An 18,049-nucleotide genomic window follows, 5' to 3' on the forward strand; every position below is an offset into this window, starting at 1 on the left:
TTCACTTTTATAAATTGCAAACAGTATTGATCTTAACACAAAGCCTTCAGGCACCCTGCTCAATACTTTCCCACAATCTGATATTAAAACTTCAATCCAAACTTCTGACTGAACTTTCCCAATTTTAAACCCACTCCCTGGCATTTAATGCAAATTTGTATAGTTTAATTTGTAGAATTCCAGGTGAAATTTTATCATAGGGAGATAGTGACATCGTGGTACAAAAGTGAACTAGTAATCCAGAGGCCCTGGCTAGTTCTCAAAGGATATTGGTTCAAGTCCCACATGATTCAATTGATAAATCTGAAATCAAAAGCTAATGTCAGAAATACTGATTGCTGTAAACCCCACTTGGCTCACTAATGTTTTTCACAGAAGGAAATCTGTCATCCTTCCCTGGTCTGGCCAGGTCCACAGCAATGTGATTGGCTTATAAATGTCCTCTGAAATAGCCCAATAAACCAAATCAGCACAAGGGCAATTAGCAATGGGTAACAAATACTGGCCTTGCCCAAAATATCCACATCACATTAAAGAATAAAAATAAATGCCAAACCCAAATAAGAGCTAATTTTATTAAGCTGTATAAAATTCTTAATGATTTGGCAGGAGTTGGTTCTTCTATCTGGGACATCATGAACTGGGGATCACAGACTCTGAACAAGGGGTTGACCATTTGAGATTGAGATGAAGATAAACAATCTTTGGAATTACCTATGCTGAGGAGTTGCAGATGCTCAATTGTTGAGTATATTCAAGTGAGAGCAATAGGTTTTGGGTGCTAGTGGAATCAAAGGATATGGGGATTGTTGTATTATTTGTTCTTAACACAAATAAATGTACCAAGAATGATTGATAAACTAAATAAATGGTTCTTTATTGAATAATAACAGGATTGTAGGGCAATTCTTCATATATGTGTTAACTCTAGATCAACACTTCTCTAACTATTACATCACATTCTAACATACATTGTTTCTGATAATATATAACAAACTGTGTATATATTCAATAGTACATTAATTAGTATGTTAGACAACATGTAGAATCATAGAATCTCTAGAGTGCAAAAAAAGGCCATTCAGCCCATCGAGTCCACACCAATTCTCCAAAGAGTATCCTACCCAGATCTATCACCCCATCCCATCCCCATAACCCAGTGTGAACTTGGATATCCCTGGAGATTACAGGGCAACTTTTAGCATGGCCAATTCACCTAACCTGTACATCTTTAGACTGTGGGAGGAAACTGGAACACCTGGAGGAAACCCACATAGACATTGTTGCAAAAGATTGAAGTTAAAACATTCAAGGGTCTTATAGCATATTTTCCTTAGCTCCAACACAATGAATGCAATACATTGTGCTCTTTCAGTACATCTTTCCTTATCTTTGATCGGGAATCCCAATTTAAGTTTAATTTTGGCAGATATTAAATACCAATCAGATTCTAACAACAATAAAGCACATTTTGTTTATATTTAAGTACTCATCATTTTTTACCACTTCCCTCAAACACTTTTCTTGTGTCTTCTCAAAGTGATTCAAAATAATAAAATAGTAGGCAGTAATACAAAGAGGCAGAGGGTAACATGCTTTCCTCTGAGCCAGATGTGCTGGTTTTGAGTCCCAGCCTGGGAACATTCAAAACATGGCCTGGTCATTTGTGTGATGGAGCCTCCACTATCATTATCTGGAGCTTCAGAGAACAAAATAAACATACAATACATGTTGTCAGAGCAACTCCAGCTGCAACTGCACAGTAACACACCACTACCAAAGCAAGAATGCAAAGCACAGACCCTGTATTTAGCTTTCGGAAATTTCCCACCCACGCCTGACATGAGTAAGTTTAAGATTTTGCATTGCAACATTGCATTGTGAATTACAGACTTTCAATTCTACAAACTGTTTTGCCTCCAGTCCCCATGTCTGATTCAGTGGCATAGTCATATAAAGACAATTAGCTCCCTTTAGGCAATACTTCTTGTGGTCAGTTTTCAAATTAGTTTGTTAATTTTAATCTTACCATAAAACCTCTGGTGGTGGAAATGCTTTGACTTTTACTGGAAAACGATAGGCTCCCTGCCCAGCAAGAACATCCGCAATGCATGATTTCCGGCATCTGGCATTAATAAATGGTTTTGCTATTTGGAGAAGAATAAACAAGGAATGCAAATATTTTTAGTGATAGTAACAGTTCCTTTTAGAAGTAATTTACATGATTTATGATGTGTAATGATGACTATCCTATATTCATGCAGTACCAAATGCTGGTAACATGGATTTCAAATTCTGCTGTAATCAATTTAAGACAAAAGTACAAAGAAAAGAAGTGTTGGTTTTATGTGTACATAGAAGTTACATTGCAGAATATCTGTAAACCTTGACGTATACCTGAGAATTTACTTGTGTTTCTTCAAAACAGAAACTAGGACCAAACGATTTTGTAGCAGTAACAGACTTCATAAAATAATGATTAAACAAAGGGTTTGTTAATTAAATAGGGATCATTACCTGTACCAAAAATGCAAAGTCCACACTTTTAAATACATTAAAAATATTTACCAGATGCGATATTGCATTAACATTCATTGTTTCACATCATATGTGTGGTATATTGGCAAAAAATAGTACTATAGCTCCTCCTATTATTTAAATTTCTTTTCTGGAATATAGAATGCCTAATAAACAACTTTTTTATTGAATGAGAGCCCCACTTTTATAGGATCTCTCCAGTATAGAAGCAGGTCATTCAGCCCATCAAGTCCACACTGCCCCTGCGAAAACATCCCACCCAGAACCGTACCCTATCCCTGTAACCCTGATTTTTCCCATGGCTAATCCACTTAGCCTATACATCCCTGGACACTATGGGCAATTTAGCATGACCAATTCACCTAACCAGCACATCTTTGCACTGTGGGAGGAAACCTGAGCACCCAGAGGAAATTCACACAGACACAGGGAGAACGTGTAACCTCCACACAGACAGTCACCTAGGGCTGGAATTGAACCCAGGACCTGTGAGGCAGCAGTGCAAAACACTAAGCCACGGTCTGATGTGTCAACTTTTGGATGTGCCATAAAAACTCTAACATTAATTGGAAAAGCTGTCTGTTTGTTCAGGCAACAATACAATCACATGAAGCTGTCCAAATAAGAGGTGGGTGTTTCTCTTAGCATCTTGGAGAGCTTCTATCCTTCAACAAACACAAGCCAAAATAGATTAACTGGTCGTTTGTATGCATGACATTTGTGGAACCTTGTGGTCTGCAAATTGGCTGCTCTATAAAGCAGTAGTAATTATATAGGCTGCAAAGATCAGTGTGGTATTTTAATATCATAAGTCACATTATTAAAGAAAAGCAAAAAGACCTATTCATATCAAACTAATGTACAAATGTTGTTAGCATTTAATTGTAAATTATTATCTTTTCATTATAGTTTCTTAGAAGTTTTACATCATCAGGGAGTAGAATTCCACATGCATTTATTCTGAAGGAAGATTTGCTTGTTTCCTATAACATTAAAAATTGCCCTATAATAATGAGGAAAATAATTTGCATATTTGATTTGGAGAAATAAAATGCATTCAATCTGGCTAAATCTAATCTAAACACTCTCTAAAATTAATTTAAACACAGAAAATGGAAAGGTTTCTTTCAAAATGCTCTTGGAATTGCAGTTTACACTGTCTTGAGTATGTCAAACATCAGCAAGTAAATGTTCCCAGCACCCTTGCAGACATCATGTTTGCTGACTTACATAAAGGACTTACATAACACTATTACATGTGTGTAGCATTTAGAGCACAAGAAGGAAGATATTCGAGGACTAATGGATAAATGAATACTTTTACTTAGAGAAATGATTTTATCTGACTATTTCTTACCATAAACATTGACTGTTGCTTTCCTTTTTTTCATAGCGTCCCCACTTTTCACTTGACATATGTAGTTCCCCTTATCAAATGTAAGAACATTGTCTATAACAAATGTGCTGTAAAAAGTATTTATTCTAGGGTCTGTCTGGTCAATTCTAGTGGTTATAGATGCATTTCTACTTTCCTGGAAGAAACAGAAATAATTAAAATTGTAATTTCAACCAGTGATGTCATTTCATTTAACTTTTACAATAATTGTCAATGGGGCATAAGTGCTGGCCCAGTTCCTCAATCACACTTGTTAATGCTAATTGCAAATGCTGACTGGTTAGGGTTCAGAAGTAGTAAATTTGACTTTTCACTGTCTTAATTTGGGTTGAAGATAATTCCAATATTTTCATTAATATTCATCTGAGGACAGATAACTGAGCATTTTCCATTGATCCAACATACAGTTCAGTGTCATAGTTTGCCATACGTTTCTGAACTGAGTCATCAAGTAAGACTATGCAAATTTTGTATTATTTTCAGTAATGGAACATGGATGTCACTGACAAGGTCAGTTCTTACTATTCATCCTGAATTGCACTTGAAAGTCATTCCAGTAAACTTGCTTCGATTGTTGTAGTGTGTTGTATATACAGAATGGAGCTATTTGTGAAGAATTTCAAAGATTTTGACCTAGTGAGAATCAGAGAACTGAAATATCATTCCAATTTAGGAGTGTGGGTGAATTGAATCCCATGCAAAGGGGTAGAGGTTGCAGGTTTGGAAACTTGTGATTTGCAGGATCACACAAGATTGGGTGCTGAATATTAAAAAGGTACCTTACATTTAGGAAGATCCGGAAATGAGGAAAACATGGAAAAGTGGCTACATTTATTAAATTATTGCATTAGTACAATAACATGGGATGATCCAAGTTCAGGAAACCAGGACGGATAAGTAGTTGGAGTAGTGGAGTAGTGTTAGGTAAAGGGTAAATGTAGGGGGTATGGGTGGGTTGCGCTTCGGCGGGGCGGTGTGGACTTGTTGGGCCGAAGGGCCTGTTTCCACACTGTAAGTAATCTAATCTAATCTAACAACAAAGGCAAGAAGCCACTTGTGGAAGTTTGCACATTTTCCCCGTGTCTGCGTGGGTTCCCTCCGGGTGCTCTGGTTTCCTCCCACAGTCCAAAGATGAGCAGGTTAGGTGAATTGGCCATGCTAAATTGCCCATAGTGTAAGGTGCATTAGTCAGAGGGAAAAGGGTCTGAGTGGCTTACTCTTTGGAGGGTTGGTGTGGACTGGTTGGGCCGAAGGGCCTGTTTCCACACTGTAGGGAATCTAATCTAATCTAATCTAATCTAATCTCTAATATCTAATCTAATATCTAATCTAATCTAATATCTAATTTAATCTAATCTATTCTAATCTAGTATTGGTCACCTTATTTAAGAAAGTATATAAATGTGTTGGAAACAGTTTAGGAAAGTTAACCAGACTAATACCTGGTAAATATACCTCAAATAGACCGGTTGTTTGATGAAGAAAGGTTGGAGAGAAGAGGTTTATATCCTTTGGACTTTAAAAGAGTAAGAAGCCACCTAATTGAAACATCCTGAAGGGTCTTGATAGGGCAAATGTAGAGAGGACATTTTCTGTTCTGGGAGAATCTGATACCAGGGGTCATTGTAAGGGTTAGCCCACTTAAGACAGAGATAAATAGAAGTTTTCTTGGAGAGTCTTTGGAACTTTCTTCTTTAGAAGGTAGTGGAAGCAAGCATTTGGGTATTTTTATGATAGAGGTAGCTAGATTCTTGGTTAGCAGGGGTGTGAAAGGTTATTGCGAGTAGATGGGAAGGTGAAGGATTCAGATCACTCGTGACCTTGCTGAATGGTGGGTAGGCTCTGAGTGACCTGCATGTGCTCCTGTTCCTGTTAAAAGGGTTTTGACGGAATGCTGATAAAGTGAACAGCTTTATTTGAGATGGAATCAAGCTTCATGAGTATTACTGGAGCTGCATGCATCAAAGCAAATGGAAGTATTCCATCACACTGCTAACATGTGCCTTGTAGACGATGGAGAGAGTTCGGGGAGTCAGAAGAAGAGGTATTCATTGCAGAATTTCTAACCACTAGCATGCTTTTGTTGCTACAACATGTATGTGGCTGATCTAGATGGGTTTCTGGATAAAGATAATCAATAGGATGTTGATGGTGGTGAATTCAGTTGTGATAATGTAATTAAACATCAAGTGAAGATGTTAGATTCTTTCTTGTTAAAGCTGGTCATTGTTCGGCACTTATGTGATGGAAATGTTATTTGCTGCTTGTCAGCCCAAGGTGGAATGTTTAGATCCCATAATGAAAAGAAAAACCAATGAGTAATTCTGGACTTTAAAGAGAATAATTGTAACCATTTGTATTCTAACCTGTATTCTAACCATCAATTCTCATTGTAACAAAATGTTAATTATAAGACAAGATGGAACTAATACTATTTCCAAGAAAAGTCATTATAAATACAAATCAGAAACAATTGTTATCCAGCAGCATTAAAGACAACAATAGATTATTTGCATTCAAAGGATCAAGCAACAAACTAAAGGAATGTAACATTGTTCCTGAAAAAAAACATTTCCTTTGTAATACAGGGTAATGTAGTATAGTACTTTTGACCTAGTATGGATTTTGTTTAATTAAATATACATTTCATGAGGTGGTAGATTTTTCCAGAGCACAAAAACTGCAATTTGCTACACTCAGTGGGGTACAGAACATAAGACTTTTTTTTCCAGTAGGACATTTAATAATGCTCTGCACGTCCATTTCAACAGGGAGAGGAGAAAATATGAATTTCATGACTGAATCAGGCAATTTGCAATGATTTGCATACAACCTAGTTCCTAAAATGAAAACAAAACTAAAAAGAAAATTCTTGTAGCATGTTTTACACAGAATTAACCAAATAACTTATTTGTGATGTTGACTATTCATTATGTAGCTTCCCATTTGAATAATAAAAGGTGTGAATAATTTTTACAGCAATAATATGTACTTTCTTGATATTTTATCAATGAGAAGGTGATTAATAACATCTTAATAACTTTCCCAAAATGCATCCAGTGTTGTAGTGTGTTTACCTGAGAGTCTCTTTGATGAATGAGTTGAAAGAAAATATTGTGCTAAGAATCATTACAAAATAATGTACTCAATGTCTAGTACAAGGTAGATTTCTAGCAATTGAGGAGGTCTTTACAGTAAAGCAAGGGCTATAAAACAGAATTTAAAATCCCTAAATATAAACATATGTTTTTATTATGTGTCTGGAAGTTGAACTCAGTTTAAAAAGTCTGCACTTTAAATAATTTTATTTTCAAGAATAGTTTCCTATTGAAAAGGATAAGAACAAAACATTTCAGCTTACACTGTTAATAATAATGCAACGGTTTGTGCCTTTAAGATGGATTTGTCTGACCTGGTTCTTTTGAAGTGAGCTATTGTAAATCTAATGCCAAGGTGTTTGCTCCATGAAAAGCAGAGGAACTAGCTTTAGATTTCTTGAAAATTAGACAAAATGACATGAATGGGTGGAGTCAGGCTCAGACAGATCAATGATTTTAGTTTTGTTTTCAGTTGTAGAAGTTGAGGTTTTGGTGTTGAACCTGCTCAATGCAGTTCTCTCTCTGCTGCTGCAAAAGCTTGAGTTCTGTCTGTGCTGCTAGATTCATTCCATTGGCATTCCTTTTCCTGGACTGGATAAGACAGCAAGTGACGGAAATCTATTTTACTGATTTTGCCTTTGCCAAGGTTGTTGGGTTGCTGCTATATTGAAACAGTTGTTTAGTAGTTGTTAAATAATATATTATTTTGTTAAGTATTTTGATAGAGTTAAAATCATGCCAATTCTTATTCTTTGGTTTGTATTTTACCTGGCATGTAAGAAAAAAAAGTGTATTTTGCTTAACGCATAATAGTTTGACCAACCAAATCACATCTGGAATACAGTGCCTCTAAATAAGATAAAAGTTAGGATCGAGACTGTTTCCTTGTTGTTTTGAGGTCTGCTCCATAACAATAGAGATGTGCAAACAATGATCAGTAAATTTCTTTCTGTTTATTTAAATTTATCTAAAAAGTTATTATATATATTGGCTGAGTTTTGTTTTGCTTTTAAAGCTGTGGAGAAATGTCACTGTGTAAAAGATTTTAAAAGTAAAATTAAAGGGATTGCAATATCTTTTCAGTTTCCTGGCTCTCTGCCGATCTAAATTATACAATCATACTTTTGATCTTTAAGTACAACATCTTTCAACATTTCCTGGTAATTCTGAAGGGCAAAAGACACATCCAGAAACAAAGGCTGAATTATCAACTAGACTGTGTCTTTCAATGCCTTTGAAGTATATATCCTGCTTAAGAAACTTACTTTGCCAGGGAAATCCCAAACAATTTCAACTCTTGAATTCAGTTTTGCTGTCACTGTGCACTTGATTACAAGTGTTTTTCCACTCAGCATCTTGACTGGATTGGTCACATTGAGCTGTACATTCTTGATGCTATTGACTGTATTTTAAACAATGATAAAATATAATTAATAGTGTAACATTGTAAAACAAGCTTTGGCATTGGATATCATACATAGTTCATGTATCACTTCATATTCCTCTGTATACAAACAATTTTGTTCTATCATTCTATAAGTTAACTGAATACTACATCAGTAACTAGTAAGTACCGCATCACTCCCCATTGTGATATGCAACAGTTTTCACTTTCTACTAAACTGCAGATTTGTTTACTTATTGACAGCAGAACTTATGTTGTCAAATCATAACAATCTCTGTGCATTGTTATGAAGTTGAAGGTGTGTACTGTACCTTTACGAAAGCATGAATGCTGCTCTGAACTGAGAGCTTACAACCACATGTGTATATGACTAGAAGGCAGGTTCAGAGTGTATTGGAAAATTGAAAATATGTAACATTTAGCTGTGAAATGGATACCTAAGTTTTGGTTGCTGTTTTGACAAAAATTCAAATTTAACCAATCAGTTCAAACTATGTCCCAGAATACTAAGACTAATCAAATTTGAATTTATTATTTTGCCAACATCCAACCAATGAGACGATCTGATGTTGATGGGGGTATAAAATGTGGATCTTTTGAAAATTGATCAGAGAGAGCAACTGCTATCAAGACAGAAATACGTGGAGATCGAACATCTTGCTTGCCAAGAAATTAGGAATGACTCTCTATCAAAGATACCTTTTCATATGAAACATACTTGCTGTAAAAAGAAAGATGACAACCCAGGGAGATCCTCAGCTGCAAGAGGGGAGACAGAAGAAAACAGCGGCTGTGTGGTTTTAAAATTAAGTTGATGTAATTGTAATAAGTGCTTTATTGGAACAGCATATTGTTATAGAGTTGGAAGCAGGTAATAAACAGTTAAGAGAAAGTGGGGGGGGGGGGGGCTTAGAGTTGTGAATAGTTGTTTAATGTTCACTTTTAGAGTTTAAAAAAATTGATGTTTTTTCTTTAACCACTGGAATTTGGGAGTTCTATTTTAACAGATTACGAGCGGAATTGAGCTTTACTGAGTGTTTGGTTTAATTAACAGAGGGGTTCACCTCCATTGTAATGTATATAGAATGGACTTTCTCTCCATAACTGAACATTGTACAGTGCCTCATCAGCTTCTACAGGAAAAAAGTGTTGATTGGAGCAAAACAACAGAATAGTTCTTCTGCTCTGGATATTACAACAGAATAAGATTTTTTCAAAATGTATTACTTAATAAATTATAGGAACTTAGGAAAATAAGAGCAGGAGTAGGCTATTTAGCCATTCTAGCACAATCCATTGTTCAATAAAATCATTGCTAATCTGGTTCTAGTCTCATCTCCATTTTTCTGACTGCACCTCATAACCTCCTACTCTTTTGACTGTCAAAATCTATCAAAATAAGGCTTGAATAAATTTAAGAAACTATCCTTTATTTTCTTCTGTTGAAGAGAATTTCATACTCTTGTGACCCTTTGAGAAAAATAAATTCTCCTCAATTGTGTCAGAAAGATCTCTTTTTCTTCAACTACGTCCCTAATTTTATTCACCCTAAAAGAAGGATTACTGATTGAATCGTGGGTTGTTTAGGGGCATTCCCCAAAATCTAAATCCAATTTCTCAGAATGATTAGTGGTTTCATTTCTACTACTAATTTATTCCAAAATGTTGTGCATAACAGAGATGGTAAAGCAATCAGCAGTTGTTGTCATTACAATCACAGATGGACAGGGTGGTTAAGAAGATATTTAGTATGTTTGCCTTAATTGCTCAGACCTTTAAGTATAGGACTTTGGATATTATGTTGAGATTGTGCAGGATGTTGGTGAGACGTCCCCTGGAGCATCGTGTCCAGTTCTGGTCGCCCTTTTATAGGGAGGACATTATTAAGTTGGAGAGGGTTCAGGAAAGACTTACCTGGATGTTGCCAGGAATGGAGGGTTTGAGTTATAAGGAGAGGCTGTATAGACTGATACTTTTTTCACTGGAGGATAGGAGGTGGAGTGGTGACCATATAGAGGTTTATAAAATCATGAGGGGCATAGATAAGGTGAATGGCAAATGTCTTTTTTTGCAGAGTGGGAGATTTCAAGACTGGGGCATGTTTTTTAAGGTGAGAGGAGAAAGATTTTAAAAAGGCATGAGGGGCAATTATTTCACACAGGGAGTGGTTCATGTGTGGAATGAACTTCCAGAGAAAGTGATGGATGTGGGTACAGTTACAACATTTAAAATTCATTTGGAAAAGTACATGAATAATAAATGTTTGGAGGGATATGGGCCAAGAGCAGACAGGTGAGACTAGTTTAGTTTGGGATTATGGTCGGCATGGACTGGTCTGTTTCCATGCTGTATGACTCTGTGACTCTCTGACTTTAAAATTGACAGAAACCTTCAATGTCCTCCCAGCAAGTAAGTGTCAAAATCAAGATATATTGACAGAGTGGGTAGCAAAGCACTTTAGATCTTGGGATTCATATATATAGGCATTAAGTAAAAAAGCAGAGAAGTTTCAGTGAATTTTCATAAATGTCTTATTAGACTACAACTAAAATATTGCATTCATTTCTGGTCAACAACTTTAGAATGGATGCAAAGGTTCTCAACAGTTTACAGAGATTTCCCAGAATTATTTCAGCGGTGAGAGATGCTAACTGCAAAGTTAGGTTTGAGAAGCTAAGACTGTTCTTCTTGAAACAAAAGAGATTGGGAAGGTTTAATAGAGATGTACAAGATTAGTACAGGTTTAGAAAAAGGTAAATAAAGAAGAAATATTCCAATGTCTGATGGCACAGGATAGGGGGACATAGATTGAAGGTAAAATTAAACAAAGAACTGCAGATACTGGAAATCTGAAACAGAAACAGAAATTACTGGAGAAATTCAGCAGATCTGAGCATCTGTGGAGAAAGAGCAAATTTAATGTTTCGGGTCCACTGACACTTTTTCAGAACTGGATTCAAGGCTTTGGGAAAGAGATGTAGTGGAATGTGAAGAAGAAATCTTTTTACATACACAACAATAATGAATTTGAATTTTTTACCCATAGAGTTTCTTGAAGCAGAGAAAATCCATGATTTCAGCAGAAAATTGGATAGGCACTTTAATGAAAGAAATGTTTAGGGTTACAGGAATAAACCAGGGGAATGAGACTGACTGGAATCCTCCATTGGAAAGCTGGCATACGTTTGACAGGCAGAATGTCTCTTTATGTGCTATATGTTACTCTACAATGTCATCGCTAATTGTCTAGCACATGAGCGTTTGTGGCTAAGTCATCAGCAAAGGTATGTCTTGTGGATATTAAAGTACAATACAATGAATATACATAGACGTCTTATAATATTAGCTAATAAGAAAAGGGAAGTGCAGCTACTAACCCTGTCTATGTGTTAAATAAATAGAACGAAACGTCTTGCCATTCACACTGGTTTCACATGTCAGCAGACCAATATGTTTGAACATGGGTTTGGGAATAACAAAGCCTTGTTTGCTGTCCCATATAAGTTCCTTTCCATCAACAGTAAAGGGCTCAGAATTCTAAAAGTAAAATACAGAAGTTATATTATACAGTGAATTATCTCAGGGCAGGAAGAAATCGACGCGCACATTTCTGTGATAAAAGGAAAAGCGACTAAAATATTGCCTCAAATTTCATTAATTTCTGTGTAGACAAAAGCAATAATTTTCGAACAGTATAGCAGTTTGATAGCATGAAAATGAAAATCAACATTGTCCCTGTAGGTCAAAACCTGTTCTCTCATTAGAGAGAGAGATAATAAGGTAGTGGGTTTAACCAGAGGGTCGCCACTCTTCAGACAAGATTGAGAAGACCTTCGTGGTTACCTCAGTCAGTATAGGAATTGAACCAACACTGTCTGCATTTTAAACCATCCAACTAGCTAATCAAACCCTAGAAAGCCGATTTAAATAAATTTTCACTCCTTTACAGATGCCTACTAATACATTGTGGAAGTTATCCAAAAGGGGTATGGTTACTCTACAAAAAGAAAACTACCAGTGTTCAGCAATCACACATTGGGCAAATAGCTATCTGAAGAGAATTTCTGTGTGTCCTTTTCCCAGTCTCTTCAATTTTAGGTTGTACTTCAAAATACAACTTACACTTGTTTATTTTATGGAAGATTTCTTTATTATGGTGTAAATCTTTTGAGGTATATTAAAGTACAATAATATTTTGAGGAAAAATTAGCAGGAAAATACAAAATGATCATTTTATTGAGTATGGCATATTTCAAATGCACTGGAAATGCAATTTTATTTCCTGAAAGATTGTTGTTTGTCTTTGATTGTTTGCAACAGAACCAGTTAATTCCACAAGTGGATCAAAATTCCTGAACTTTTGTTTTGTAAATAGCACAAATATGCCTTTTTGATTAATTTGAATTATTTCAAGCCATTTCTTTTGAATCTAATTGTCCTGTTTAATTTTTCAGTTATAAAACATTGCCGTCTAATTATATGTCCCATATGATTCAATGTTATCCATTCTTATCTATACTTTCATTTTTCTCTTCCATGTATCATCCACTATTTTCCTTATCCAACTACATTTTCAGTCCCCATGGTTTCACCCTAATAAAGGCAGAAAGGTTGATGCATCATGCACTCATTTTTTTTTCTCAACTGTATTGAAACAGGTATTTCTCACTCTTCAATAGTCTTTGAATATAATGAGAAATGTTCATTGTCTTTAACCTTTCTTTACTGAAACACAAGCAATGCTCTATGTAGCCAAGGTGATCTTGACCTTTCCTCCACATTTGATTCCAGTTGACATGAATCAAAGCTTAAGCTAGCAATTTGGCAGTTTATATTTTGTTTACTTTAAGTCACCTCAGAATGTATTAAAATATTCTGGTGTTCTTTAACGTGATTTATAACACATAAGAAGTCTGTCTAAAATTCTAAGTTAATTATTTTAACAGTGAGTTCATTCAAATTTTTATTTTAGATAACCTATATTTAAATAAAAGCTTTTTTAAGTTATAAATTCCATGGCAAAATTCTGCAAAACAACTTTCTCCTTTGCACAATAAGCATTAAACACTTTCTTAATTAATTCTAAAATGAACCAGTTTGTCAAATGAATCAGACTGATAGGAAAATACATTTCAAGAACGCTTGCCTGGCCTCATCTAACATATTTAATTTGGGTGATAAACAGCTAAAGGACCTGGTAAGCTGTATACTGACATGAGCCTATACTGACCATACTCATTCAGCACACCCATATGTTCTCCCACCAAACAAGATGCACTACCCACAAACAAAATGCTCTCTTGAGGATTTTTGATGACTTGGTCAGATACTTCAGCAACTAGCATTATATTTTCCCCTCCCAAAAGTAATAATCCTGGTTCTATTAACTTAGCAGGGACTGGCATAAAAGACAGTTAAAGAAAAGTTTACGTAACAGAGAATTCCACCCTCTCAGCGGAAAGCAGTTTCATTGTGGTAAGTAGCTCTCATGGGAAGAGGGGCAAAAAAAAATAAAGTCCCATAAAGTTGACTTTGCCAACTAAGTGCTTTGATGCAAAAGGAAAGAACAATATGAAACAAATGTTATTGCATAGACTTGTCTCATGTAAAGAATTCTACAGGATGGGACAGGAGGGATGCTTCGAGTAGGATATAATAATTGTGACTATGGTCCTATCTCACTCACTTCCTGTCAACACAGGATACAGACCTACTGTCTCTGCTTTTTGCTGCCAACTTGGGCATTATATGGAAACTCCTCCTTGTGGATTATGCTCCTTAATAGGAAATACTTTCAACCTATTACCCAAGATTTTAACATATCCTTTTAAAACATATAAATACAATTACATCTGCAAAAAAGGTGCTGATTTAAATGCACTTTAAGATTGTTGTAGTTCAAGTTATTTGCAAAAAAGTGATGTTCATTGCAGTGTATGTTATAAATTTACTTTACAACCATATGCCTGGCAAATTCTGCAATTTAAATTTGGCTTAAATAATAATTGTATGGAGATTAATTAAACTAATTGTTTAAGATTACTAAAAGTTGCAAAACATTTTTCACTCAAATTTACTTAATATGGCCAGGAATAAATAATTGCATCAAAAATATCACTTCATTTTTATTGATTGGTGATTTTTTTTTAAATTTCACATTTATATTAATTTCACTCTTGCTTTCTACTTAGTTATGCATTTTTCTTTTCTACTATCCCCACTGTTTCTCTGGTAATTTTACATTTCCTACCTTCCACATTGTAAAAATATTTGGCTAGATGACAGTCATAGCATCACAAACCAATTCACTGCATGAGAAGCACAGCAAGGATGTGTTAAAATACAATGTGAATTCAAATTCTTCTTCAAATTTCTTCATCTGATTTCTTACTTTCTTTAAGATTTCTTTTGTTACTTTAACTTCTTGATGGCAGTGAAACAATTGAATTAGGTGTTAAAGGTGGTGGATGGTGGGAAAACAACAGAAAGAATCAGAAAAAGGAGGAACATTCATGGAATGTTCATATCGATGCAGGTCTGATCCCTATTTAAAACGCTGCACTGCGCCACAAATGCAGCACTTCATCACAAACACTGCAAAGTCTCTGTGTTCTCTGAATCTTCTAAGATCTGATATTACTTGTAGCTGACACAGAAGAATGAATGGCAGAACTTTGCCATAATTTGAACTGAAGATCTTTTGGCACCAGTATAATATTCAAATCATTGACTTAACTAACCTGGAAGAAGAGTCACAAGTCAAGGTGAGTGAACAAATAAGAGAAGATTGGAAAGACAGCAGAAGAAATTTGTGGTTGGAAAGAATGGAGATGGGAGAGCCATTTCAAAATGACTGAGGAGAAACTTTAGAGCTACAATTGTCCCAAGTGATCCTACATTCAACCCAATGGCATACTTGGTGTCACAGTTAAATGCTAGGATCTTTCAATACATTGGCCCATTTGTCTCAAAAATACATGCACTGCATTTGCTCAAAATGGATTAAAGCTACAAAATGCTCTTATGAGGAGGCGTAATGACCAATGTGTACACATGCACACTCACACATCCCTTAACTAAAATACACTTGTTAAATCTTGAAGAGAATACATTTAAGGACAAAAAATTAAAACATTTTCAACTAATCAAAGACTACTAATAATAAGTAATTTACAATTTACAACATAACTTATTTTTAAAACATTCCTTAAACAGTAAACAGTTGAATATACATTTTAAAAGTTGCAAAGACAAATCAGTACTCAAAAAATTAAATGATCATTCAAAATCAAGAACTGATTTCCAAATCAAATAGAAATCGGTAGGCGGTATAATTGGTGTACAAAGCTGAAAGTAACCAAACCAAATGACTGGTTTGTTACAATTTTCAGTTTTGTTTTATTATTATTTTGACGCTTCATAATTTGTCTTTCAGTCAATTGTGCCATTTGTCCTGATCTCTTCACGCACCAAACCACTTAAACAGCTTAATAAATAAATTTTAATAAACACCAATATATATTTTGAAAACAATTCATGGAATAAGTGCTTGAGGTACTAATGTACTTCTGGTTGTTAGCTATGCTATGTAAATACTGCATCCAACCTACTGTTTTCAAAGTGACGGTGAGATCTGGGGCAGTGACCCTGCATGGTATAATTAGCGTCTTTCCTTCTGTCATGTACACGACTTTGGGAACATCTGTGTGTTGCTCAACAAAGGGACTGTGTTTGTCTGAAATGAAATCAACATTTTTATTCAATTGAAACTTAAGGAAATGGTTTTGCAATGCATAAAATTACCAGCCCAAACACAGACTAGTTAAGAGTTCACTTAAGTCCACATGGAAGTGTATACAACTTAACTTACAGAATTAAAAAGACTTTTTTTCAAAGATCTATCAGAATAAAAGCTGAAGCTTGCTTTTGTGTCAATGTTTTTCACTAAATATGACATTTGTTTTTAAAACAATCCACATCTGCAACATATTCATTTTGCAGATAAATAGTGTTGAGTGAAGAACATCTTTAAAGTAGTTTTTCAAGCATACCATTTACATGTATTGTGAATTCTCACAGACATTACTCTTGCCATGTTTGTGAATCTCGTTGACACAGACACTTCTTCTATCAATGATTTCAATAATCCACTGTTACTGAAAATACTAAGTAGGTATCAGATTTGATTTCCATTATAGTTTCAATAAGAACATGTGCCAGGAATAGAACATAATGCTGTTGTACATCGAATGGTACAATGGGGCATATACATGAAGCAATTTTGCTGACCTATTTATTTCTTCATAACAGGAGTAATCTTATAACTGCTTTGCCTAATCTACTGGAATATTATTAGGTTATGAAATGTGAGCAAAAGCATACGCAGTTCTATGATATGGTTGTTCTGAGGAGGATGTTCTGAAATTTAGCACCCAATATATGCCTTGTATCTTTGAATACAGTGATTCTACAAAGATAGCTAATGGCAATCTGAAAATATTAGCCCTCAATTATGTTGTTGGGTCAAAATTGCTGCCAAGCAAGAAAATCAAGCTCTCTGTAATAGTATTTGCTAATTTGTGCAGATGTTTGCTCATTGTCATACATGCACTGGTTAAAGTTTAAGAATCACCCATAGGCTTTCAACCAAACACTCAGCATCTCTGCTGTTATTCTGTTCCCCTCCACAAACAGAAACTGCATTTAAGTGTTTTTGTTTGGTACAGCCTTTTCCCCTTTATGCCTTATCTTGAGCAGACTGTCCATTTGCAACCACAGTCTTGGGAAATTGTCTAAGAGGTTTCTTTGTGTTAACTTCTCTAACAGTAGAAGCTGCTAATAAACTGTTTCATATGATTGCTTTATTTACAAGTTATACAATCGTGTAAAGCCTGAATCACTCTTTAGCAAGGCAAAAAAACTGCAGTTTAATTGGTTAATTTCATAATTCTCAACCAAACTAGGAACACATGATACCACAATTGTGGCAACTTAAACTATGGAATGCCAATAATATTCAAAACTACACATCTGTCAAATCTTTCTCGCTGTGGAATATGCTGTTCATGTTCTAATCAGATCATTCCCAAATTTGTCTGACAGATGTTGTCTCACAACGTTTTAGTGTATTTTGAGTAAGATGTTTCTATTGACGTGATCCCACACAAAGAAGAAAATCAAAAGGAAAAATTTGCCCTGAGAACCTCTTAATTAGAAGGAGGGCTGGAGTTTTCCTTTTGTTTGAGGAATGTTGTATTCTTGAATTTTTTTAAAAAATGTTTGTGACATAACACACACCCTCAATGACTACTAGCAAGGAGCAAAAATAATTGCTCCCTTGTGGACCATTCAGAAATGGTAAGGGATGAAGAAAAGAGCTACTTCCACGCAAAAGATTATTGCCATGTGGTTTCCTGAAACTCACCATCTCATTGTGGCGATCATGAGAAATATTAGGAAAAGTTGCTGAATATTGCTGCACACAGACATAGTGTCACCAGCAACCAAAGCTATGGGACTGCTACTTACATTAAGTTCAAAGCCATCAGTGCTGAGAACTGGAACATATCACCATACATAGCCATTAGTTCAGTGTACTATTCAAAGTATACA

General features: G+C 35.3%; 1 protein-coding gene across 1 annotated transcript in view; it reads right to left on the minus strand.

Moving 5' to 3' along the window:
* The window catches only part of flt1 (fms related receptor tyrosine kinase 1), a 185,789-nt gene that overhangs the window by 133,513 nt on the left and 34,227 nt on the right, over positions 1-18,049 (minus strand). Inside the window, exons 4-8 of the mRNA XM_043692014.1 lie at positions 16,048-16,172; positions 11,815-11,974; positions 8,298-8,434; positions 3,896-4,070; positions 2,030-2,147 (exon numbers count right to left, since the gene is read on the minus strand). Of these exons, the coding sequence (XP_043547949.1) occupies positions 2,030-2,147; positions 3,896-4,070; positions 8,298-8,434; positions 11,815-11,974; positions 16,048-16,172 (715 nt within the window). The remainder of the gene's footprint in view (positions 1-2,029; positions 2,148-3,895; positions 4,071-8,297; positions 8,435-11,814; positions 11,975-16,047; positions 16,173-18,049) is intronic.

The sequence above is a fragment of the Chiloscyllium plagiosum genome, chromosome 6 (assembly GCF_004010195.1).
Source record: "Chiloscyllium plagiosum isolate BGI_BamShark_2017 chromosome 6, ASM401019v2, whole genome shotgun sequence".
Classification (NCBI taxonomy): Eukaryota; Metazoa; Chordata; class Chondrichthyes; order Orectolobiformes; family Hemiscylliidae; genus Chiloscyllium; species Chiloscyllium plagiosum.